Here is a 25,322-nt window from a genome sequence, read left to right as displayed (position 1 = left end):
TTTCTTAGAGACTCTTAACTATTGAGGGCTCCCACATGATTTACAAAATGAACAAAATACAGACTTACTTGCTTACAAATCATCTTTTCTAATTAATGTGGAACTGGCTTGTGGGCCAGGTAAGACTAAACCTAATTAAGGACAGGCAGTCAAACCTCTCAAGCCAGCCACATAAGTCACTTCCTCCTCGCCTCTGCCTTTTACTCTGCCTATTAGATCATGGGGAGTCACTTAGTAGTTCTCATATAATTTAGGAAATTATCCTTCGCCTTTGTTTGACACTGAGAGCCCTAACTATTGAGCCCACAAAGGAAAAAGCCTTGCTCTCTGGGCTTTGGGGGAGGGGAGCACAAAGTATGGTGGTTGCTTTGTGGGGGAGGGTAGCACACAGTAGGAAGGTTGCCCCTGTTACCTTGGCAGTTGTAAGGTTACTCTTAGAAAGCTTCCAGGTTTGAATTTAAGGTTTAAAAATGATTTCTCTTTGCATTCTACAAATTTGATCTGGGACTCCTTGACCAACACACACCAGGTAGGAAATGATTAAATCAGGCTTCACACACCTGAACAACCAACCATAGCACTGTGGTTAACTCGAAGCTTCCTATAGCCTGAGAGAGCTAAGGAGAAACCTTATAATTGCTCCATTGGTTTCCGGTAAGCACCTGGCGGTCTGAAGACTGCTGAGTTGGCAAGAGGAACAGACAGTCTGTCTGAAATGAAGAATTAAAGCAGACTATATGGTTGATATTTTCTATTCAAATTATAGGTCCATAAAGCAGGAGAGGCTGAACCTCTTCCAGAAAACTATCCCACTTTCTTTCATCTAGAAAATGCTATGCTAAATAATTCTGACAGAAGTTCTGTAGACTATCCTCCATGACTCCTGCATGGGCTTAGGGACATTACATATTAATACTCACTCTCAAGCTTCTGATTATCAACATGAATCCAGTAAATATATCTGATATCTATCACTGGGAAACTGCAAACTTAACGATACTTTTACTTCCAAAGTTCCGTGGGCTATCAAACTAGAAATTTGAGTGAATTTGTCTGAATGTACTAAATGCAATTCCAAATATTTTCTTCCTGGTGAGAATCGTATGTCTACTGAGCCACCATAAGCACTCAACTCTGCATGCAAAACAGAGGCTCCGTGGGCTTGGAAGGCTGCTATCAGCAGATTTCTCTCAGATGTGACATATTGCACTTGGCTGCAACTTTAATGACAAGTACCCCCTTTACATGGGGCTACAAAATTAGGAAATGAAATGGTGGTTGTCACATTTCTCAACAGAGAAGAGAATATTTTTTCACTATAAGCTTGAAAAAAAAAAATCCGGCACTGCCAAGACTGTTGAAAGCAGATTTCACAATGGTCGGTCCATGCCTAAGAACAAACACTGCTTACACAGTACCAAGTGGCTATTTGTAAGAAGTAACAATGGCTTTGCAGTGAAAGGAGAGGATCTGTCATCACCCATTTCCAAGAGTGTAGCCAGATTTATGGCACTGGGGCCCGTTTTCATTAAAAGAGCTGGGCAAGGTTAGGAACGTAAGCATCCAGGGCTAAAGAGTTGACTGATGAATTAGCAGAACCAAAAGCTCTACCGAGCTCAAGTCCAGAATGCCAATGGGCGGTTAAGGAGTTTGTTCTTTTTGTTTGAGGACACTACCTCCCTCAGCTCAAAGTAGTGATTGCTGCATTCTCACCCTCCAGCCTTTGCCCCCTGTAGATCTAATGGAAGAGAAAGAACACAGCCTGGCACTAGCCCGTGTCTGATTTCAGACAGGAGAGCTAAGAGCATGAAAAGGAACAGGTTGCTACAGAGAAGCATTCCTCCCTTGGTCTCCAGTTCTCTCTTCATTCAACTGGGCACCTAAAAGCCTGTAGTAACAGGAGGCAAAGTCTCCTATGCCCCAGCATGCTAGAGTGAAAATTAAAGACAAATTTGAAAAACATGTGACTTAGATCAGTTAAACACAGGTGTGGTATGTCTTCATTGAATGAAAGTAATATTTGCCCACTTTGCACTTACTGGAGCTTCTTGGCAATGACACTTTCCACAATTTGATCCCTGTTGATGGTCCAGATTGGTCTTGTTCAACAGGAGAGATATTCACATTGTCCAAGAGAACAATACTCTTAGCATCTGATAGTAAGATGAGTTGGAAAATTTCTAAACAGAGAACCATGCCAGAGAAATGCCTAGGTGACCACATTTGAAATGTACATTAGGGAGATTTCCTGTTATTTGAGGTAGGATTCCTTAGCAACTAATAGACACATAATAGACATCAAAACTGCTTATCATAGATTGATGGGATGGCTCAGTAAGTAAAGGTGATTGGAGCCAAGCCTGAGGGCCTGCCTTCGATTTCTGGGTCTCACATGTTACAAGGAGAGAACTGACTCTCACAAGCTGCCTGCTCATCTCTACACACACCCTATTGCATGTGCCTATTCCTGCCCCCAAATAATCAAAAAATTAATTACTTATTATGACAACCCAAATGACTCCTAATTTCAACTCACATTAACAATTTAATAGGAATTGATTAATTGCTTTAGGCACAATTATCTATGAGTGTGAAGCTGCTGACTTTAAATTTAAACATTAAATTTGTTTAACTTAATTTAAACTCTATTTAATTGAATTTCTAGATAACATTAAAGTGATGTTTAGCCCATGACTTTAATGACAATTTTACCTCCCAAGCCATGCATTCAATTTCCTAAACAAATAACCAAAATGATAAAATGTAGCTTACTGATTTACATAAATACTTGCCTTTTGCTCTCCAAGGGAAGGGCACAATACGTTATAGATAATGGGCAATGTTTAAAAGCCATGGCAGTAAATGTCTGTGATTTCTATCTGATATGCATGATAGTTGGGTGTATGTTTTTCCAAATAAGAATTGTACCTGGCCAGGAGTGTCCTACTAATGGAGACGCCCATTAATGGAGTGGCTCACCACCTGTTACTTTCTCCTTTATCAGGACCTAATTCTTCCCGCACCATCTCTTTACTTCCCAAACAAATGTAAGCATATTTTACATCCTGTTGGCTCCAAACTAGATAGCAGACACATTGCTTTAACCCTTCCTTGTGCTGCTGAAACAGAGTATCTGAGAAGGAGACATTTACGAAGCACACACTCATTTCTTTTACAGTTCTAGAGAATGGGAAATTCTGGGTCTAAGAGCTTGCTGCCAAGGGAGTCCCCATTTCAGTAGCATCTCGCTGCCGTGCATATTAGGACAGAAAAGTGTGTTCAGGTGCATACCCACCCTTTCCTCAGGACCTTTTCTCACTCCTGCTAAGAGCACTAATCTGTTCAGGACCATCTCCTCCTGACCTAGCTATCTCTTAAAGCCCCATCTCTCCAAACTTCTGCACTGAAGGTGGCATTTTCAACATAAAAATTCAAGAATGCATTCAAACTCTATGCACATGCTTTAGGTCTTTTTAAAATCTGGGCAGGAGTTACACACATATGGACCCCAGGAAGCTGTTAGAAACGAAGACACCCAAGTCCCACCTGAGACCTACTGAATCAAAACCTGCATTTTTGACTAGCTAACCTCTCATATGATTTCTTTTTAACATTTAAAGGTTAAGAAGCACTGCCTATCTATAGCCTTCAGGGTTCATTGTGGTTTTAACAATACGGCTGTAATAATGGAGCACATGTCTGCTGGACAACTAGATGTGATGTCCCTTGGGATGGAAACTAAAGAGGTGAAACTGATGCTCCCCAGTGCGCAGTGACTGTGTAACTATCTCTCCTAATACTGTGCCTACTTTATTTATAGCCAATACTGAAGAGGCTTACCAAAAGGCATGAGCAGCTCAACTAGGCCCTGAACTCAAAGGCCTGTAGCAATGGGGATAAAATGCCACATAAAAGAAGCATCTAGAGTGAACTACCACACTGGGCTTCATCAAGAGTCACATTGGATCAACATGGGCTTATGGTCTCAGGCAGTCACTGGGACTGAAGCAAGCTTTTGAAAGATGAGTGTGGTTTCCATGAGTGATGATGGGGAAGAGGGTTATTATGTAAGACTTGGGGATCAGTGTTCGCCAAATGTACACAAGAAAGTGGGGGAAACTGTCAATAGAGAGAAGGAGGCCAAATTAAAAGGAAACTTACAGGAATAAGGAGTTTACAAAAGATGTAATGATTTAAATTAAGAATGAGTGTGGTCAGGAAGAAAACAGCCCATGGATGTCTCTCACAGGAATCTGAGAGCCAGAGAAGCCCGGAGGCTAGACCAGGACCCAGACTTACAGTCTTAAAGCAAACACAATGCTAACACTAAAGCAGAAGAAACAAAGACCAGGTCTGGGGGGAAACACCATTTTGAGAAATGCCCCCTTAGGACTCAGAGACTATTCAGTTTATATAAAGGAAACAACGGAGGACAAGAAAGTTACATCTTTGAGAGAAGACTGTAGAGTCAAAGCTAGAGTACAGAATCTCTCTTGATCCCCGCTCCTAGCAGCATGAACTTGGGAAGGTTATGGAATCAGTATCACAAATGTGTCTTTACTCTCTGAGGACCCACTATGTATTTTTGTTCTTGTAAGTTTAATTTTTTGAGACAACATCTTCTGTGTGATTCCCCAAGCTTCTGATCCACCAGCCTCCACCTCTCAAATGTTGGGATGATAGGATGTACCATCACATCACATCCTGTTTATGTGGTGCATTAGAATCAAACTGGAAACATACATACAGCAAGCTCTCTACCATCTGAGATATAGCCCCATTAATACACACCTAAGAATACTAATTTATTGCATAATGCTTTATTTTGATCCCTTTAGACTATAAATTAAGCATGACTGCTGATTTATATATGTGCAGCCAACATGGTTACCAATTAGTTACTAATTAGTTATATCCCACCTTGTGTTTGAGCTCATCATTCTGGATAGTATAGGCTTCAATGTTACTTCAGCGAAACCTGCCAAGAGGGATACTCAGCGTTGTCATTCATAAAAATTGGCTATTCCTTTCTCCTATTTTTGAAAAACAAACAAACAAAACATGTCATTCACCGACACCCCCCCCCCCCCAAATGTGGAGCTCTAGAGTGACAGATCATTTCTTTTGGCTTTAGTCCCCACTGCTGCTGTTGAGGAGTGGGCTGCTAGTCTGCAGTCTTGGTAGGTAATGCTTTCGCCAAGCTGGTGTTAGGATGCTATCTGTGATATGTCCCTGAGGTTCTGGTTATTTATCCTTCCTAGGATCCACTGAGCTGGGCCTGGGTATCCTTCAGTACTTCTGAGGAACAGTTTACCAGTGCCTCCCAAGCAGTGCCTCTTGCCTGATTATCTCGAATTTCTTGCTCACTCTCCCAATAATCTTGAGTTTTTGTTGTGTGTTTTCCAAGTCATCATCTTTCTGGGCTGACTCTTTTAAGAACCATTGTCAATATGTCCTTTTTGCCTGCTGATTCTCATTAATAATATTACATTTTAATCACAGCACATTCTGTTCTAAGTTTTCAAATGCCCATGGTCATTCCTTTCAGTTTCTTCTTCCTTTGTTTTGATAGCCACAGATAAGATGATAAATGTGTCGGTTTTGTGCTCTATGACCATCTCCCTTGGACAGTCTGTTCAGCTATCTGTTCCCATGGGATGTATTTTCAATCTAGATTTATCACACATTTCTTCACAGAGGATCTGTGTTTTTCTTCTGCCTTTTATCTAGATCAATCACTTAACCGAAATAATTGACATTACCATACCATTTTCTAGGTCTCAAACCACACTAAGAGGACCGGCAGCAAACCTGAATAGGGACCTACCTGCTTGTGCTTAAGAATAATCGAATGGAGTTTTTTTTTTCAGTCTTTCCAGAGCCTACCTCAGCCTTAGGTGGCTGAGGTAAGCAAGTTTCCCTGAAACCTTTTTTTATATAGTTTCTTAGTTTTTCCTCCTAGCATTTCATAGGTGAGCACTTTGATGTGTGGCAGCTTCTGTGGGGCTCCCCAAGGACTTCCCCACACTGAAGAAAGTCATCAGGTCAGGTGTTCAAGGGCTGCAGGCTTTGGGAGAGCTTCTCAGATCCTGCTCTGCTTTGTGCCCCCAACCAGATTTTCTTTAGAAGTTAAATGTCCCTTCATTTCATGCCAAGTTAACAGTATATTTCAAAAGATTTTCTCCCATTGCCTAATATGTCAAGTATGTAGTTGAGCTAAAAGCTGTGTGTTTGTGTATATGGTCATTACTGTATTCATAGCCTTTGTTTTATTTACTTTTTGATATATATATATATATATATATATATATATATATATATATATATATTGAACTTCCTGAAGAATCTAGCTAAAATTTGATGTCTGCTATAAATTTTCATTTTTAACTATAGAATACCTGGCATGTCTTCTGTCACATGTCTTTTAAAGATAAAGCATTTGTTCTGGGTTTGGTGCCACAATCTCCAATCTCAGTGCTGAGAAAGCAGAGAGAGTCAGGAGGATCACTGTGAGTCTGTAGTCACCCTGTTCTGAGTAACATGTTTCAGACTGGCCATGGCTACATAATGTCTCGTACAAACTAGATAAATAAGGGTAGATAGATAATTGGTTGATGAGATAGATATATTGGTGATAGATAGATAGACAGATAGATAAATAGATACATACATACATAGATACTACATAGGTTGGTAGAAAACAGACTATTTAAAATATGTTTATAGCTAGATATAACCTGCTATTACCTGGTATTAAACTTTTCTTTGTATTATGCAAAAGTTTAGAGGCTCCTGGAGCCTCAAAACACACAGCAGGATCACAAAAACACAGAGGCATAGTTATATCTATATCTACTTTATTTAAAGGGGTTGATCATGTAGAAAATATTTGGAATGTCTAAATTGTTGCACAAATATGAGCAATGGTAAAATATCAACATGATTTAATTTAGGCAAAAAGCTCACTAGAAAAGTTATGTTTAAACTACTTTTAATAAAAATCAAGTAATTTCCAAATTACCAATAACTCAGAATTTCAACAAAAACTTCAAAACTGAAACCCCTTTGTCTCCTTGGGCCTCTTTTGGTTTGGGAAATGGGCCCTTCTCCTTACACAATCTGATTTCACATACAACGTTTTCTTCAAATAGGGACATATTTAACTGTCATACGACAAGCAGCCTCAGGCAGCTCTGCCCATCTCCCTAATTGTCCATCTTTATTTTAGTATGTCCGAGTATCTTTTGATACGAAACCTGATCTCTTGCTCCACCTGATGACCAAGGAATGGCAACTGGAGCTTCCCAAACTCCTCATCTCCGTGCACGGAGGACTGCAGAACTTTGAACTCCAGCCCAAACTCAAGCAAGTCTTTGGGAAAGGGCTCATCAAAGCAGCCATGACAACTGGAGCATGGATCTTCACTGGAGGGGTCAACACAGGTAATCAGAATAGGATGAAGGAAGGCAGCCGCAACCACGTCATGTCCAGAATAAGTTTGCCTCCCCACGTCACCTGCTCACCAACCTCCCCTTACGGCTTCTTCTCTTTCCTTTGTCTCAGTGAGAACCATGCAGGCTTTTTTTTTTTCCAACAAAGAACTGCATATGAGGAATGGCTTTACTTAGTTAGTGACTTGCAGAATTTGTAATAGAAACTCACAGGATGTTTTCAGGAGGTGAGATTTTCGAAAATGTCCACTAACTTTTTAAAAGATAACTTTTTGTTTTAAATTGAAATGTCTGCCTTTTTTATTTAGGTAATTTCAAGCTTGGTACCAAAGTAACTTTTTAAGGGAATGGGGGGGGGGGAGACTGTACATGCCATAGCTAATACATGGCCTGACTACTACACATTGGCAGACAGCCTTGGGTATCAGCCCCTGCCTCCTTTCACAATGTTGAGGCAGGATCTCACTGTTGTTTACTCCTGTGTACAACAGGCTAGTCACCAGGAACTCCCCATTCTCAGTTATTCACCTTAGTAGACATGCTACAGACCATACGACTGCTGTACATGGCTTTTACGTGGGTTCTGGTGATTCAAACTCAGATCCTTATACTTGTATGATAGTAGCTTTATTCACTGGGCATGTTCCCAGCCCTAGATACCATTTCTATCAGGGGTTTGAAAATTATAAAGTTAAGTCTAGATTATTATATGCTTATTCAAAATATTTATGTTTTATCATATTTATGCATGTGTATCTGAGATCGAGTTTGTGCATATGAGTTCAGTGCTCTAAGAAGCCAGAACCAGTGGCTCCTTCTTGAACCTGGAGTTACAGGCAGTTGTGAACTGCCCAACATAGGTACAAGGAACCAAACTCAGATCCTCTGCAAGAGCAATACATGTTCCTAATCACTGAACAGTCCTTCAGATCCATGTCTTTATAATGTTAAATGTTTCTGAAAACATCCCATACCAATAGATGGTTAATTCCAATCCTTCATGAATTCCAAATACCTTCTCCTGCCTGCCATACAAGTTTTATGATACAAGTATTAAATCAATTCTAGTAACCACTTACAGTCAGGTTCTTGTCTGTAAAACACGAATAGTATTCAATAGATAATAAACTGTGTTACCATGAGTCAGAAGTTCTTATTAAAAGTGTACCAATGCCAGGTTTGGTGGCACATGGCCTTAATGCTAAAATTCAGTAGGAATGGACAGGTGTATCTCTGTAGGTTTGAGACCACCCCGGGTCTATAAGGTAATGAAAATTTGTCAGAAGGCTCAAAGTCTGTAGACACAGGCACATTTGAAGTGAGTGGGACATCCTAAGTATAATTCTAGTCTAACTAACATCTCCTCCTTATTAAACAACAGTTGAGTTTTAGCTCAGATGATGTGAAAACCGTGAAATCTCCTACAAATTTAGAATTTGTGAGCAGTCAGCACATAACTACACAGGCATGTTTTAGCAGTGGTCTGTGCAGATGGTCCATGCCTGGTGCTGTGTTATAAAATCCCAACCTGGTCCACCAGCTGGCAAGATCTTCGGCTGACCTACACAGTTAGCGCTTTCTGCTGATCCTGTAAAGAAAACTTGCAGTGACAATTTGGATTTTAGGTTACACATTTCCCTCTTCACTACATAGAAAGGATTTGTTTGCAATTGTTTTAGTCTTTTTGCTTTCTGATGTAGAGACCCATACAATGCAAGGCTCAAAAGAATTCTAACCAATTTTCTATATTTAGAAATTTGGATTGCTAGTTGTTTTTCTTCTTTTATAAAATGCATTCAAAAGCAGAAAAAATAATTTGTATCCTAAATACTGTAAACCAAATAGCTCATCTCTGCCTCAGAGTATGAGACTTTAAGGATGGCTATTAAAGGGGGTAGCACATAGAGAACATTGTGGCAGAGGGGCATGACGTACCGTTAAATTTCTTGTTCATCCCAGTCATGATATGTTTTGCATATTAATATTAATATTTATGGATTTACTCATCTTTGTCTGAAAGTTGGGTTCAACAATATTTTCACGTAGGCGACACATCGACAAGGTAACAGGAGAAAAGGGTATCCCTTCAGGCTCCCAGCACCGAACACTGTGGGTTAGTGCTCAAGACATGCATTTGGTCTCATGTCTATTTTACAATTGAGTTACTGAAATGTGTATGATGTCTCCATGGTGGGACTACTTGGTGACTTCTTCTGTTCAATGCATGTCTTCTGAACCCTTATTTGGAGTTAGACTGTCCCTTGGGGCCCACAAGATGACTAACACACTAACCATCCAGTACCCCTGTCAGGGAACATGTGTCACATTCTGTTATGCATCACTGGGAGACATGGAAGCTCTTAGGGACATAAAAGCTACTGTATGTATAAGGAATTACATCCAGGTTAAAGTTCATAGAAAGAGTGGCACTGAGGATGGATGTCTAAGGGAACGAGGACAATGTTGATAAGTGTACATTCTTAGAAAATGTAACTTATAAGTCAGGCATAGAAATGACTACCCAGGAAGAAAGCTAAAAGATTAGAAATTGTCTATTCCTTAGATGTTTTTTTAAAGTCAAATTGGGTTCCCTACTGCTGTAATCTGAATTTCCTTGCTTTTAACTGTGATGCAATCATTAACAGAAGAAGGAAACAAATAAAATGATGAATATTAAATGTGTACTTATACATTTTAGCATAAATTTGTCATTGAGTAATACAGCATTATTACTAGGCTTTCCATATTATGTGTTATAAATAGGAAAAGGAAATTGAGGTTAATAAAATACTAGGTAAATAACTATTGAAATGATCCTAATTCCTTCACAGACCATAGAAGCGATTAAGACTTGTGTTTTTTTTTTATTCCAAGGATTTAGAATACTAATAAATCACTATGCTTACAAGCAAAGCATTTCCCTAGAATAAATAATTATATTTATTCTATATAGACATTAGATATTCTTTGCGTTTTCCACGGGAATTAAAGAAATGTATTGTTTAAGTTTGTATTGACTCTGAGAAATATATCTGCAATATAACCACTCTTATGAAGCATCTTCTACATGTGTAGTTTTTATAGAACTATGTCAAAATTGTACATCGAACATCTCCCCCCAAACTTAAAGGCATTCACTAATTTTCTGCAGAATGCTAGAAAGGCCACTTAACAGACAAAGTTAATCTCCCCCCTCTCTCTCTGCTCTTAGGTGTCATTCGTCATGTTGGAGATGCCTTGAAAGACCATGCATCTAAATCTCGAGGGAAGATATGTACCATAGGTATCGCCCCCTGGGGAATCGTGGAAAACCAAGAAGACCTGATCGGGCGAGATGTGAGTCCTAGGCAGTGCTCTATTGTGTGAATTCTCCTAGCATCTGTAATATATACAGCATGATACTTTTTAAGTCCATCTTTCAAAGTCAAACCTGTATTATGAAAGGTGTACTAAATAATTGCTTGGTTTCCAAATTCTATCTAGAGACACTCACTGTCAATTCTCTCAACCAGTGTGTTAACAGTATCCAAGATTGACTGTGACCTAAATGTAGTAGATGTTCATTAAAGGATTAGTATTGTAACACAAAAGGAGGCTGATCAGGCTCATCATCTCTGAGATCAAGAGATAGATAGATACTAGATGACTCAGTGAAAAGCTGCCAGGGCTAATTCTGAAGAACAAACAATCAAAGGCATGGAAAAACTCAATAATGATTACAAGATACTGATGAAATATATGTAAGAAGACATTAAAATATACAGGCTTCTCACATTTATAGATTGAAAGAATTAATATTCTTTTAATGCCCCTTCTACTCCCTATCAAAAGGCCAATGGCATTCTTTAGAGAACTAGGAATAATGATCCTAAAATCCATATGAAACCATGGCACCACAATAGCCTAAAGAATCCTGGAGGATAAAAGCTGGGAAAGTCACAATCTCTGATTTCAAGTGCCGTGGAGCAACAGTGACATACACAGTGTGGTGTTGGCAAAGAAAGAGACAAATGGCAGAAAACCAACCAACCAACAAGATGCCATGTCTCCCCACATAACCAGTGCTTAACAGAGGCACTGAAAGTGCTGTGCAAATGGTACATCTCCAAAGGACTCAAATCGGAGCCTTTTCTCTCTCTCACTCTGTAGTCGAGATGGAACCAGATGGGAGGGAAGGTAGCAGAGAAACTGGGAGGAGAGGAAAGAGAAACGGTTATCAGGATATATTATGTGAGAAAAGAACCAATTTTCAATGAAAAGAAAAAAAATCACTGAAATGGAAGAAATGGAGGTAAGCAAAGCCTTAACTATGAGATCTGAAGCCACTAGAACTTGAAAAAGAGGGAGCACTTGAGGGACCCTGGAGGGGCAGTGGTTTTCTGCAGAGGACCTGCAATGGTAGAAAACAAAAGTAAAGCTTTACTAGGTGGGATGAGCTCAAACTCAGCACTGTAGAGCACAAGAAGCAACAGGGCTGAGGGGGCAACATATAGAATGGGACAGAATTCTTGCTGTTACTTCTCTGACACAGAATTAAACGCTGGAGTACATAAAAGCTCAAATGATTTAAGCAAATTTAACTCTAAAATGGGAAAACAAACCAGTTATTTAATATATTGAAACACTGAATAGCATTGGCCATCAGGGAACATATATCCCAACTATAATAAAAACAGGTATTATGAAATAAATAACAAATCTTGGCAAGGATGTGCAGAAATGAAACTCATTATACTGGTGATGGTAATACCAATTATTCTATCCATATGCAGAAAAATATAGAGGCTTCTCAAAAACTAAAAATAGATACACCAGTTCTATATATATATGTATGTATATATCCAAAGAAAGTCAAATCAGCATACCAAAGCCTACTGCACTAGTCACAACACATAAGGAACTAGTTCAGATGTCCAAAAACAAATAATTGAATAAAGATTTTATATATCTTTAAAATAAAGAATTATATATGTATAAGATTTTATGAATACATTATATGTGCATATATATACATATACATACATATATATATATATAATTAAATATTACCTAGCCATAACGAAGGAGATCCTGTCATTAACAGTAAAATGGAATTGGTGACATCAGGTTAAATAGGCAAGACACAGGTAAACAGGCACACCATGGTTTCTCTTGTATGCACAAGATTTTAACATGTTGATATAAAAGTGACCACTGAGATCAGGAAGAATGGATGTTTGAAAAGGAGTTGGACTTGATCTATACTATATGCACATACAGAAATTTATGCTGAACCCCACTCATATGTATAATAGATTCATATGAGTCAATTACATTTTTAAAAAGATATATAGTCGAAGTTTCTTTTTACAGTGGAAATTAGAATGACAGGTTACATGGTGCAATGAAAATATAATTATACTCTATTTAGTCAACAAATCTGTCATCAAGGTTTATTGGATTTTGATCATTCTGCTGCTTTCTTTGTCCATAACTGACGAACTACAATGTATATAGATTTACTTGGCCCTTTTGTTGTAGTGCTTGTTTTCAAATGTTTCATTAGAATAAAAGTCCTATTCTTACTAAAAGATGAGGCCAGACATGGTGGTCCGTGGCTGGTGCTGGAAAAAAAATCTCAATTTTGAGAAATGACTGGTCAGCATATATTAGGGGCAGGATTCTGGACTCAGTCCAGATCCTCAATCTTAGTAAATGTTCCACAATAATGATGGGTTGGGAATTATGGAATCTAGCCTCCATGGGAAAATACAGAAAAATAATGATAACTCCCCACTTGATGAAAGTTTCATCTCTAACCACATCTGAAGTTCTATGACTGTAAATGTCCTTTTCACTGGGCCCTTACCTGATGAACAACACAGAGGATCTCTCTGGGGTTTCCTCTTTATCAGGATTTTAATTTAAGTAGACCCCCATACTTGAGGGTTAGTAAGATTTTAATTCAAATAGACCCCATACTTGAGGTTTCAACCCTATGACATAATCAGCTCCTAGAGACTCCATCTCTGAATACCATCACCTAGTAGATTAGAATTCCAGTGTTAGAATTGGGGTTGAAGAGGACTTAAACTGTTCATTCATTTCATTGATGTAAGAGTGCCTATAAAATACAAATTGGTTTAGTTTGTTATTAAACCTTAGCATAACACTTTTCAAGAAAATATGAGGCATTGATAGAACATGTGAATGCTTTGTGTTATCATTTCTTTATCTCTAGGTAAATTATAAAAAATACTTTCTCTGTTGTCACAGTTTCTCTGGATACAATCCTGATGATACTAACTGTAATTTACTGAGTATTCCCTGAGATGGAATAGCTTTGCACAGTTAAGTAAATGAACCATGAACTAAGACCAAAAGTCCAACCCTTTCTTCCCAGAGACCACTGTTATAATATCTATTATTTCAAGGGACCTGAAAAAAAAAACTCAACGGTGGAATTTGGTTTTGACTGTTATTTGGGACTCTGATAAATACCTTAACACCTACAAATTAAACTTGAAAATATACTCAGTAGATAACTAAAACTCTCTTCATTGTCCTGAAAAGAAATCTTGGCTTAGACAGAAAATTATAAAAGTACCAGGAGTGTGAAGTCAGGAAAGAACTTGTAGCAAATTCTGATTCTCACTTAACACATTTTAAATTTATATTCCTTACTTTTAGAAAACAACTTAGTTAGAATTATGAGGTGGTTGAAAATTTTCTAAGATCTTTGTCTCTAGCCAAAGCAGATTAACAAGACATATGCAAAATTAAATATTCATAATCAGAAGCAAAGATATGTTTTCATTTTAAGAATGGACATTATATTTGGCAATTTTCTCACTTATATAATTACTAAACTATTCATCGTTGTACATCAATAAACTACAAGTTCATCTCCTGGGGCTCTTATAGCTTTGAAGAATCCTTTAAGAAGTGTCTTTTTTAATGCTATCTTTGCATTTTAAGCCAAGGTCAGTAATATAATTGATTGCTAAATTGGATGTAGTTAGCAACTCAGCACAATTGTCAATTATCTTGGGGGCAAGTCAAATATGACTTCATACTGTAAACTCAAAAAAATAAACAAACAAACAAAAACAACTCCAACTTGAAACAATGGCCTCAGCATGTGATCTATTGGACTGTGTTAAATAAGATGTGCCCAGAGGATGCTGGAGGAAAAGGTCAGAGGCAAGGAAATCTACCTACATCTGGTAGTTATACTGCACAGAGCCAATGCTTGCTAAGCCTAGACCACACAGATTCTGGGCAAATTACCAACGCAGCAGTTAGGGTCACTTACTTCAGAAAGGCAGTTTTGGTGACAGGAATGATGAGTTTGGACTTGAAAGTATTCACTTTGAAGTTCCTTTGAGATATTTCCAATAGAATTCCTGGAACGCTACTCAGCGTATGAGGTAGAAGTAGAAAGATTCGTTTACAAGCTTAGGTTTGGAAGTCATCTCAGATAGATGACAATAAAGCTGTCCCAGCGGTTGGCATCAATATGGGAAGGCTCCACAATTTAATAGCCAAGCAGAGGAAAGAGCCAGCAAAATGGCTGAGATGTAGGAGCTGAACAGTGGGTTATGGAGGCCAGGGGATGGATGTGCTTTGGAAAGGGAGCCCTGTGCTATTGACAGACGGAGGATGGTAGGGACGTGGTACTGTTAGATATCACTGCAATATTGGTTGAAACTGCTTTAGTGGAGTAACAAAAAGTCACTCATGTGCACAAGATGACAAAAGCAGCATAGATAGCCCCAAGGAGAGATGGGCCATCTGAAGGAGCCAGTGTAAGAGTTTAAAGCAGCGTAGATGGTACTGATGTTTTAGGGAACATGGAGATGAGATGGGTAGTCTAGGGTAGTTGGGATGTAAGGAACTAAACAACACATGATATTGATGTATTGATTCAGGGATTAAGGCAAGTAGATTACCCACCAATCAGCAATGTATTTCTGTCTTAACAGCTATCATTGATTTGAGTGCATAATTCCTTAGAGTTTGTGTCTCAGCTACTCTTTAGAGTACAGATTGCAGTAGTTATGGTGGGGTTATGTACCATAAACTCATTGAGAGTCATGAATAGTGTAAGTTGAAATGCATTTAAGATGCTTACCCCAATGGGCATCATAGTTTGGGTCAGTCAACCTTGAACTTCTCAGGATACTGGCATTAGCCTACAGGTGAACCTATTTTGGAGTAAAATGTTAAATAGTTCATATAGTTTACCTGCCACAGTATGGTATAGAGTACTAACCAATCACTTACTTTTTCAATCATACAAGCACCTGGATGCTATGGTTCTCTGCTACTACAAAACTTTGTAACAGAAAGTCACTTACCTGGACAAAGAACAAACTTAGCAGTTTCTACTGAATATGTATTGTTTTATATACCATTGCAACATTTTTAAAAATGTCAAGTTGAGCCTTTGCATATGGGAAATTTTATATTAATACGTTGACTTTAAAACTAGCCTCCATTTATATAGAGAGACATGGAAAATACATAATGCATAAGGTTATCCCAATCAACTAGCAAGAACAGAAGTCAGATCAAAAAGGGAATGATTTCAGTGAGCAGTGTTAAGAGGCTGCAGGATGCTAGTCACCCAGTGGAACAGACATCCAAACTGACCAAAAGCACAGGGCACAAATTACAGGCAACACGGAGGGCTCATACCTAGAGGCAGGGGTACCAGCAGTCATGAGATCATTTACAACAACCAGTCCAGAAAAGGAGGAAAAGGTAAATTTCAAAAATCTCAAAGAAAAGCAATACTAATGCAAGATAGTTTCATCTATGGATGCATAAAAAGGAAATGATCTTTAAACTTAATGGCTTAAGTAACAGTCTGCTCTCTCAGTTATTGGGGGAGGAATTTATAAATAGCTTACCTGGGAAGCTTAGGTTTCTTGAGGTGCCGGTCACATGATAGCTGGACAGCTATATAGTTTGAGGCTACTACACCCTCTTTGTAGTTCGCTTCCTAGCCTGTTCCTATTTGTCATTATTGGTCACCTGGATCTCTTCACAGAGCTGTGAAACCATCTTCCCATCATGGCACCATCTTCCTCTGGAGTAGAAGAGCTGATAGAAAGAAAGCTAAGAGAAACTCCTTTTATGGTTTCACACACTCGGTTTTATGTGATCCCTTAGAAGTGAGTTATTGCACCCAACCTACCTATACTGAGAGAAGAGTATCAAAGAACTTCTGAGCACGATTTAAATCCACCCCCACTAGAATCCTGCTGACTGTTGGAGACAGGGTCCTCTTCTACTAATCTTTCCTCACTGCTCCTAGTTGCCTCAGGATGGGCCAAAGGGAGGTGAATCTATTCAAGTGTAAAGTATGAAGCAAGGGCCACAAACACTCTGCTTGACATACACGGAGGGACACATTTTCAAAGTGTTGCAGAAAGATGAAATTGATACACCGTGGCTTTTAGTGTGGATCCCACAGCTCAGGGTGCTCTTTGAAATGGGTTCTTGGGTTAACTGGCTTCTCCTGTGGACTGCTGAGCTCTGAGACAGCACCTGGGTTTTCTGGGTCATTTCCTTTACACCTGGGCTTAAGAGCTGCTCTGAACAAACACCTGCTGCCCTTGCTGGCTGACACCTCTCTGATTGTGAAGGCCTGTGAAACCTTTCTTTTTCTCAGTCCCCATGCCCCTTTGCTCCTTTGTCTCTGTCACAAAGGTTGCTTCTGGCTGCTCAGCAGTACCTCTTTTCCCCAGCAGACACAGATGCCAGATTCTTAGAGAATCTCCACACACCTTTTATTTCTCTCTCACCAACGTGCAACCCCATCTGGTTCCCTGCTACTGCCTTTTCTTTTTAAACCTCCACATAACCATAACCGTTCTAGATGGCTCCACTGGAAACAGTGTGCTCAGCTGTCTGATGGGTTCCAAAGTCATCTGAGGCACTAACAAAAGGCTCAGCAGCAAAGCCAACCACTTTAAACTCTATGAATTTTAAATGAGACGGTTCTTGGTTTTTCTTCCTGACATGCACTGACTTACATAGAAACTTCAGATTGACACGTGGCTGATGGAACACATTGGCCAAGACTCCTTACATCTCAAAGCTTTATTGTTCCCTGGATAAAATAAGCACGAAGCATTATTCCCTGAGATCTTGTCCTCAATAGGTATGGCATGCTAGACATGGTCCATTTGTGTACTCCTGGTCTACATTGAAGCTATGTTGCTGTTAGGAAAAGGAGATGACTGTTCAAGCCATGTATGTCCTACTCCACTTCTTGCCTGGAGCATGTTGATAAACAAGTCACTAAGAAATGAACTTGGAACTGCAGAGGGCCTATCACTAAAGGTGTAGAGACCTAATTTAGCCCAACTCAATTCTGTTAGGAAAAGGAATCTCAAGTGACCAAATTACCATTGCACCGTGCAAAGCACCAGAACAGGGGAAAGGTTGCAATGCATAAGAAAGAATGAGACTTTACTTTTGTAGCCAACACCCATCTAAGGTCATTGTTCTGCACTGGCAGAAATTAACACCTGTACTTTTAACACAGCTTAGACAGACTCGGGCAGGAAGCTTCCAGAAAGTATAAGTCCAGTACTTAACGAATAAGAAAACTTAGCATATCTTGAACATTTATTTAATAAGAGACATTATCTGGAAACATGACCATACATGTCCTCAGGTCAGCATAGTGCCATCACAGGCTGCATTTCCTCAAGAAGTTTATGAGTGAATGAGCAGGGAACTCAGATATCTGCCCAATCTTACAAGGTAGTAACTATAGAAACAAAACTAGAAACAAAACTAGTGTCCATATATGCTTACTTCCTGAAATAGTCCCAAATAAGACCAAGGCATGCCTGGAAATACATAGAAAAACTCCAGCAGCTGTTCTAGACCATCCTGTAAATGGCTAATTTAAACCCATGCACAGATTACAAATGTATCAGTCTATGACCAACATATAAAGGATGCTTGCTGATAATGCCTCATATAAACCCTTGCGAGATCCCCACTCCACAGAGACACTCTTTTTCATAACTAAGGTATACAAAGGCATGGACCAGATTTTTGTCAAACACCCAGTGCAATATTGAAGAGTATGCAATGGGTTAATGAGTGAAGTTATGTTCTCACTCTTGAGGGACAAGAAAAGAAAACACACTACTTTCATGCATCATGGCCAGTGATGGCTAGAGATTAGGAAGGTTCTAAAGTCCACATCTAAGTTGATTTATTTGTTCATCATGAAAACCAATTAAAAGGCCTTTGGGAGGACACTATTCAACATTCTTCAGTTCAGGTTATGATCTCAAAAATGAAACACAAGAAATAATATAAGTCTGCCTTTTCAGTTCTTCCAAGAAGGTGTATGGGACCTCCACTTTCCTGTCATTTTTAGGTGAGGACATGAAACACCTTACCTGATGGAGGCTAGGGGGTTTTGTGACTCCTCCGTTTCCCAAAGTCCCCACTGAGAAGCATACATAGTCACCAGTGTACCATGAAAACATCACCAACACCTCCAAAGACAGCCATTCTCCGTCCCCCTATACGTTATTAACAGCAAAAATGCCTGTGCTGCCTCCAAAACCCAGGCAGAAGGAGAAGTTCATTTGTATTCCTGTTATTGAAAAAGCAGTGTTTGTTCGATTTGGAAAATACACAAGAAGGATTGAGAAGTCTTTGTGTATATATAGACTGTATGTAACTCGAATAGATAAAGACTGCAGGCATGTTTGTAATGAGGAATATTAAGTGGATTTGGTAGGCAAGTAAGACCAGAACATGTTTCTCTGAAGGATGGAAGTTATTTCCAAAGTTTCAGTTAATCAACAAATAGTTCCAAGCCATCAGCTTTTCAGATGCCTGGAGGGATGTGACAAATCATATTTTGCACATTTTACCAGCAGATGGTTGCCCCTCCCCCCACCACCTTGCTTTACATCAATCTACATCTCTTGGGTAAAACAAAGGCAAGTAGTGGTCTGTCCCACATTATTTTCTGTTTGCTGTTTTCCAACTGGAAGCATATAGTTGGTGGGACAGAGTAGAGCTGGATAAGGAATTAATATTCTACAGGGCTTGCTAGGAGCTGGGCACTGTGCCTGGTACTTTGCACATGTAATCTAAACCAGTCCCTCTGAGGTCGGTCGTTATATCATGTCCTTTTTACAAATTAAGAGGCTCTGGTTCCAGCAGCCATAGGCAGGACTACAATTCCATCCTTGATTCATGTGGCTGGGGATGTTTCAGGACTCTGTGAAGCTTCCTCTAAAGAGCACAGAAATACTGAGGAATTTTGTTCATTTTTTTAGATTTCTATCCTCTACTGTTCAGCAGAAAACCTCTCTGCCAAAACATGGCCACCTATAACTTGCTGCAAATAAGATCAAAAGAAAGGGGATTCAGATAATGAAGAAATCCAAATTTGACAGTTTTGTCATGGCCAGTGCAGATGTCCAGCATCCTCTAGACACTGCTGAGCTATGTTTCACAAGACAGGGTTGTCACATCTGGAGACTGAAGTGCCACTGGAGTTAGGATTTGGGGACGAAAAAAAAAGAGATGTGACGGTCCTACGTGGACAATGGACTTGCCTTCGATTTTCTGATAAAATATTCAGTTGAGTTCACAATAATTATTATTCCTACTTTCCCCCCGCTGAAAATTTTACTTTTCCTAATAGTCTTTAAGTAGATTCAGAAATTAATGTGAGGAAGTGAAGGAAGGAAGGAAGGAAGGAAGGAAGGAAGGAAAGAGACAGATAGAAAGCCAGCACAAATGATTAGGGTCCACTCACACATCATTTAATCTCCAAAACTCCAGTCTCCCTCCCCCTTCTAGAGCTGCTGTCCCTTCCCCATCCCCTTGGCACTGGGTCCTCAGGATCTGCCCCTGGAAGTCAGCAACTGAAGCATTTCCTTTGCCTAATGTGCAATGCAGAGGCACTTTCAGAAGAGGAGAAAGTCTTTCTGCTCAGCCTTTCAGCAAAGCATTAATATTTATTAGTGTGCACTCCCCTGTAGGATGAATGTTTTATGATCAACTATGAGAGGCAACGAATGGGAATTTCAACCACAAGCCATCCATTCTTCCAGTGCTAGGGAGTGCAGAACAGGCTTTGCAAAACAGGTCTCTCCATTTTGGAAGAAGTGCCCTCACTCTTCTGGACAAGGCAGCAACTGCCCACTGCCCATGGGGTTATTAGAGGCAGTTATCAAGCGTATCAGATTTTAAAATCAACAAAGAATAGTTTAAAAAAAACTCTGCCTTAGCATCATATCAGTGCTGTATTTAAAAACCAGAACACTTATAACAAGGCTGAAGACCATTTCAAAAGCTCAGAATCATACATATTTTAAATTTAAATCAGATCAGTTCCTTAACAATTCTGGAAAAAAAGGATCCATTGCCTTCCCAGGTATGAGTGAAAGCACGCCTTTCCCAGGTTTGCCTATTCATTCAGTTTACTGAGTACATTTCACCCTCCAGACACATCGCTCTGTGGGTTTTGAATCAGGATCAAGGTCTAAAGAATGACTTACATGAGCTCTTCACAATTGAAAACTGCCCTCCCTAAATCACTCTGTGATGTGTTTAATGCATGACTCGGTCTTACTCCTTTACTGTATGGTGAGTTATTACATGCTGGAACAGGCAAATGCATCTCATCTGTATAATTAATGGATGCACTATACAAAGGCGCAGAAATAAGATTCCAATAGCGTCTATTTCGGTCCTGCCAAGTTCAGTGATTTTGTGCAGGAGGAACCAAGCTGAGACTGTTCAACAGTGAGCCCTCTGAATGGCCCTTCCTCATCCTCTCCAGCTGAAGCTACAACCTAGATATTTTAGCAATTAGTTTGCCAATATACTACATGTATGATTTTTGTCTGAGCAGGGGGAAAAAGAATAATCTCAGTTTTGAATCAGGCTTGGATACAGGTTCTGATTATTTGTCTAAATTTTTAGATAACTTGCCTATCTATTTCTTTACCTTCCAATCTAAAAAATAAATATAATGTATAAGGTGGGATTATAACACGGAATGCATATGCTATATGAAAAGCAGCTAGCTCATGATGGATACAGTTTTGTTAGCAAAAAATATTTCAAAGACTATCAAAATTGATCCATTTTACAGAGTGCAATTCATTATTGAAATTAAAAATCAAAATGAGAGTGGGAGAACACAATGGAGATAAACTTTTAGGCCTGATTTATTTTCATCTCACCGGACTGCTATTTTATATGCAGGATCTTTTGTGCTTAAGGAGTCTATCACGTATAATGTTGGTTTTAAATAACAGAGTGTCTGGTTCCTAAATGGAGTGCAACAAATTTCCCTAACTGAGCCGCCTTGTCTGGCCTTAGTGGGAGAGAATATACCTAGTCCTGCAGTGATTTGATGTGCCAGGGTGGGGTGATACCCAGGGGCTCTCCTTCTAGTTAAAAGAGAAGGGAAGGAGGCTGTGGGGGAGGAGCTATGTGAGGTGGGGACTGCGAGGAGAATGGGAGCTGATATTGGGATATAAAGTGAATAAACAAACAAACAAACAAATGGGGAAAAAAATTTGCCCCCTTTCCCCAACTCCTGAAACTGATCTCCAGAATAATGACTTCTACTGTACCTATTAAACCATAAACATGACAGAAGAAGGGGGAAAAAGAAATATCTTAGTTAAACTTAAAAAATTATGTTTGGCTCAGTAGCAAAGTAACAATTTGACTTAGCCATCAGTACATAGGTCTTTAATACAATGAAGGCATAAGATCCAGTGTGGTAAGAGATAGCTCTTTAAGAACCACCATGGCTTCTTTCAGTGTCTCTTATCCTCTCTATGTCTCACATCCTATTTCCTCCTTCGTAACTTTGCCTTTTTTTTTTTTTTGCTGTCCGTAGGTAGTCCGACCATACCAGACCATGTCCAATCCTATGAGCAAGCTCACTGTTCTCAATAGCATGCACTCCCACTTCATCCTGGCCGACAATGGGACCACAGGAAAATACGGGGCAGAGGTGAAACTCCGCAGACAACTGGAAAAGCACATTTCACTCCAGAAGATAAACACAAGTAAGTAAGCCACTCTGTGACTACCGCACCCCCTAGAAAATAAGGCTCTGATTACATATCCTATGCAGTAAGCACAGGGAAACTCAAGGAAGGTGTAGGTACCAATCATCTTCCTCCTGGGCCAGTGGGTAGGAAGTTATCCAGGGGAACACACAAGGGGAAGCCTGACACAGTTAATGGGTTCAAGCTCATTTCTTCACACATGGAGAATTCATCCCCAGCTGGGGTTTCAGAATGCAGATCAGCTTTCTTTGAAACTTTCCTACTTCATTCCCTAGTACCACAGAGAAGAAAGGCACCCCAGAGAAATGGCTGCTATTTAGTAAGCTGTGTGTGTGTGTGTGTGTGTGTGTGTGTGTGTGTGTGTGTGTGTGCCTAAAATAGGCAAAACAAATCAGGCTTTGATCTTAGCACAGAGGAGTCTCAAAAGAGTTGAATGTTTTTTAAACTTAAGCATACTGGGCAGGCATCTTGCTCAAACTCTACCACTGTTTTACATTTATGTATGTATGTCTTTGTCATCTCCAGCTATGCATGCATTTTGCTATGTTACATGTGTAATGACTTTATAATTTCCCCAAAGGACTCGGGACCTCTGTCCTGAAGTTGTCCTATAAGCACTTGGCTGTAAAAAGGATGCTCCCCTGATCATCTACTAAGGGTCCTCTCAGAAAAAAAAATGCTTTTGTTTCCACAAAGTGATATGTGAGGCTTCAGTGACTTGAAGTTTAGATAGTAAACACATTCACATACATACATATAATACACAGTGCACACACAAACATCTATATGTATATACATACATATAGATATTTATGAGTACAGGTATCTCTCACTCTTAAAGGACAAAAATATTACATATATATTTGCATGTGTGTACACACACATACACACACACACACACACACACACATACACACACACACATATATACATACATAATGGAAGTTTGCATGTAACTTTAAAATTCCAAAGCCTGTAATTCCAAACAAAACTAGATTCCCTTTGGCTACTCTTCAAGAGCTCAACACCATGTGGTTCAACTTTGTCAAATCCCACTTCTCTTCTCTGGCTTTGTCCTTGATGGATCTTCCTGGCTGTAGCTGCCTTTTTGGCAGAGCTAGGACGCCAAACTCTTCTGGTCTTAACTGCTCCTCCTGAACCCTCCTCTCTAGCTGTCACCCTGGCTGCTTACTTAGATCAGCTTTATATATTCATCCTATTCTGAGTGAAATCGGGAATGATAAATTTGGCTCAAGTCTGAAATTAAAACTATGTTAGTAAATTCCATTCTTAAACCTTTGCAGCTGTGGCCCAAGAGGAACACTGGAGGAAGAGATGCAGTAAGCACAAACACACACACACACACACACACACACACACACACACACAGACACACACACACAGACACACACACAAACACACACACACACACAGGAGGGGGAATAGACAGACAGGCAGACAGACAGGCAGATACGGACAGAGAAAGGCTGAGACAGAGAGAAAAAGAGACCTAACTGATCAGAGGCTGACAGAGACAAAAGCATTGTCATCAGCCAGGTGGTAAGCTTTGCTGGAAATACTAGCACTTTCCCTCATCTCAGTATTTGAGAGAATGAATGGGGAGGTGTTATATAATTAGTACAATTTTAAGTTATTTAAGAATATAGTGTTACTTTCATTTTTTCCCTACTATTGAGTTGAATATGAGAGTTCATGAAAAATTAGCTAGAAACTGGAAGACAGGGGAGCAAAGACACAAGACAAAATTCAAAGTCAAAATTAGTACAGGACAATAAGAAACACTCTCTAGATCGGCAAAGAAAATCATTGTGCAGGCCCTGGTAGGTCCTGGGTCATTTATAAAGCAGAGGTAGATGTGTAGTTAGATGGCTATCCAGTAATTTATAAAGCAGAGCAAGATGTGTGGTTACATGTGTTAGGTACCCAGCTGAGGATATGCACGTTAGACCAGCCAAGACCACTAGTTGAGCCTTGTGTTTAAGAGCTGCCCAGGTATAGGGTACCTTTGGTTCATTCCAGAAGGGACACTTTATGTTATGTAATTCATATGCCTCCAAGGATGTCTTTCGCCAAAGGTTTTTTTTTTTTTTTTAAGTGCTGAGTATTACAACTGGCCTTTCAGGAAAGGAGAGAAGGAGCAAGAGGCAGGCAGGAAACCACCTCATGCCAATGAACGGCAGAGGCCAGACACCTGGAGAGTGAAGGGCAACCATGGCAGGTGGTTAGAGATGCTAGAGGAGACCCAACAAAAAGCAGTCTGTGGAGTGATAGCTCATCAAGAACCCATCACATCTTATTTGTGCAGACACTGGACCATTGCTTTACTATCAATGAAGGTAGCAGTCTGGGTTAAAATTCACAGGTGGGAATCCATGCAAGGGTTGTGGATATAAAGATGGAGCATAGACCCAAGTACTGATGGGCTTATTTTGTTAATGGATTTTGGGCATCATAGAAACCTACAAGCCCCAATTCTGCTGTATGAGCAGGAGCAAGAAGTGGATGACAGAAGCCCAGTAGACCCCAAAAGTCAAGGAAGCTAAGAAGAGAGGTGTCTCTAAGTGTCATGAGTTAGAGCCTACTATTCTGGCCTTCTACTCATTGGAGTTGACCTGACACTGTCTCTGAATCTGCCTGATCTCCATGAACCTGAAATGAGAAGTCACTGGATGACTGGAGGATTCCTAACTTATAAAGTAGATTTCACTTCTTACTATGTTCAGACTCAAAAAGCCAAAAAACAGCAATTTGTCAGGTGGGAAGAGTGACTCACGAATGCTCC

The 25,322-nt window shown here is 39.7% G+C and overlaps 1 protein-coding gene across 21 annotated transcripts in view; it reads left to right on the top strand.

Annotated features, from left to right (window-relative positions):
* Positions 1 to 25,322, top strand: part of TRPM3 (transient receptor potential cation channel subfamily M member 3) — a gene marked incomplete at both ends in the record, with an annotated part of 816,961 nt that overhangs the window by 556,531 nt on the left and 235,108 nt on the right. For all 21 annotated transcript variants that reach the window (XM_080911710.1, XM_080911707.1, XM_080911721.1 and 18 more), the window contains 3 exons: positions 7,229 to 7,442; positions 10,663 to 10,787; positions 22,345 to 22,516. In XM_080911710.1, coding sequence (XP_080767836.1) covers positions 7,229 to 7,442; positions 10,663 to 10,787; positions 22,345 to 22,516 — 511 coding nt within the window. The remainder of the gene's footprint in view (positions 1 to 7,228; positions 7,443 to 10,662; positions 10,788 to 22,344; positions 22,517 to 25,322) is intronic.

The sequence above is a fragment of the Micromys minutus genome (assembly GCF_963924665.1).
Source record: "Micromys minutus genome assembly, chromosome: 2".
Taxonomy (NCBI): Eukaryota; Metazoa; Chordata; class Mammalia; order Rodentia; family Muridae; genus Micromys; species Micromys minutus.
This window is presented reverse-complemented; position numbering and strand designations above follow the sequence as displayed.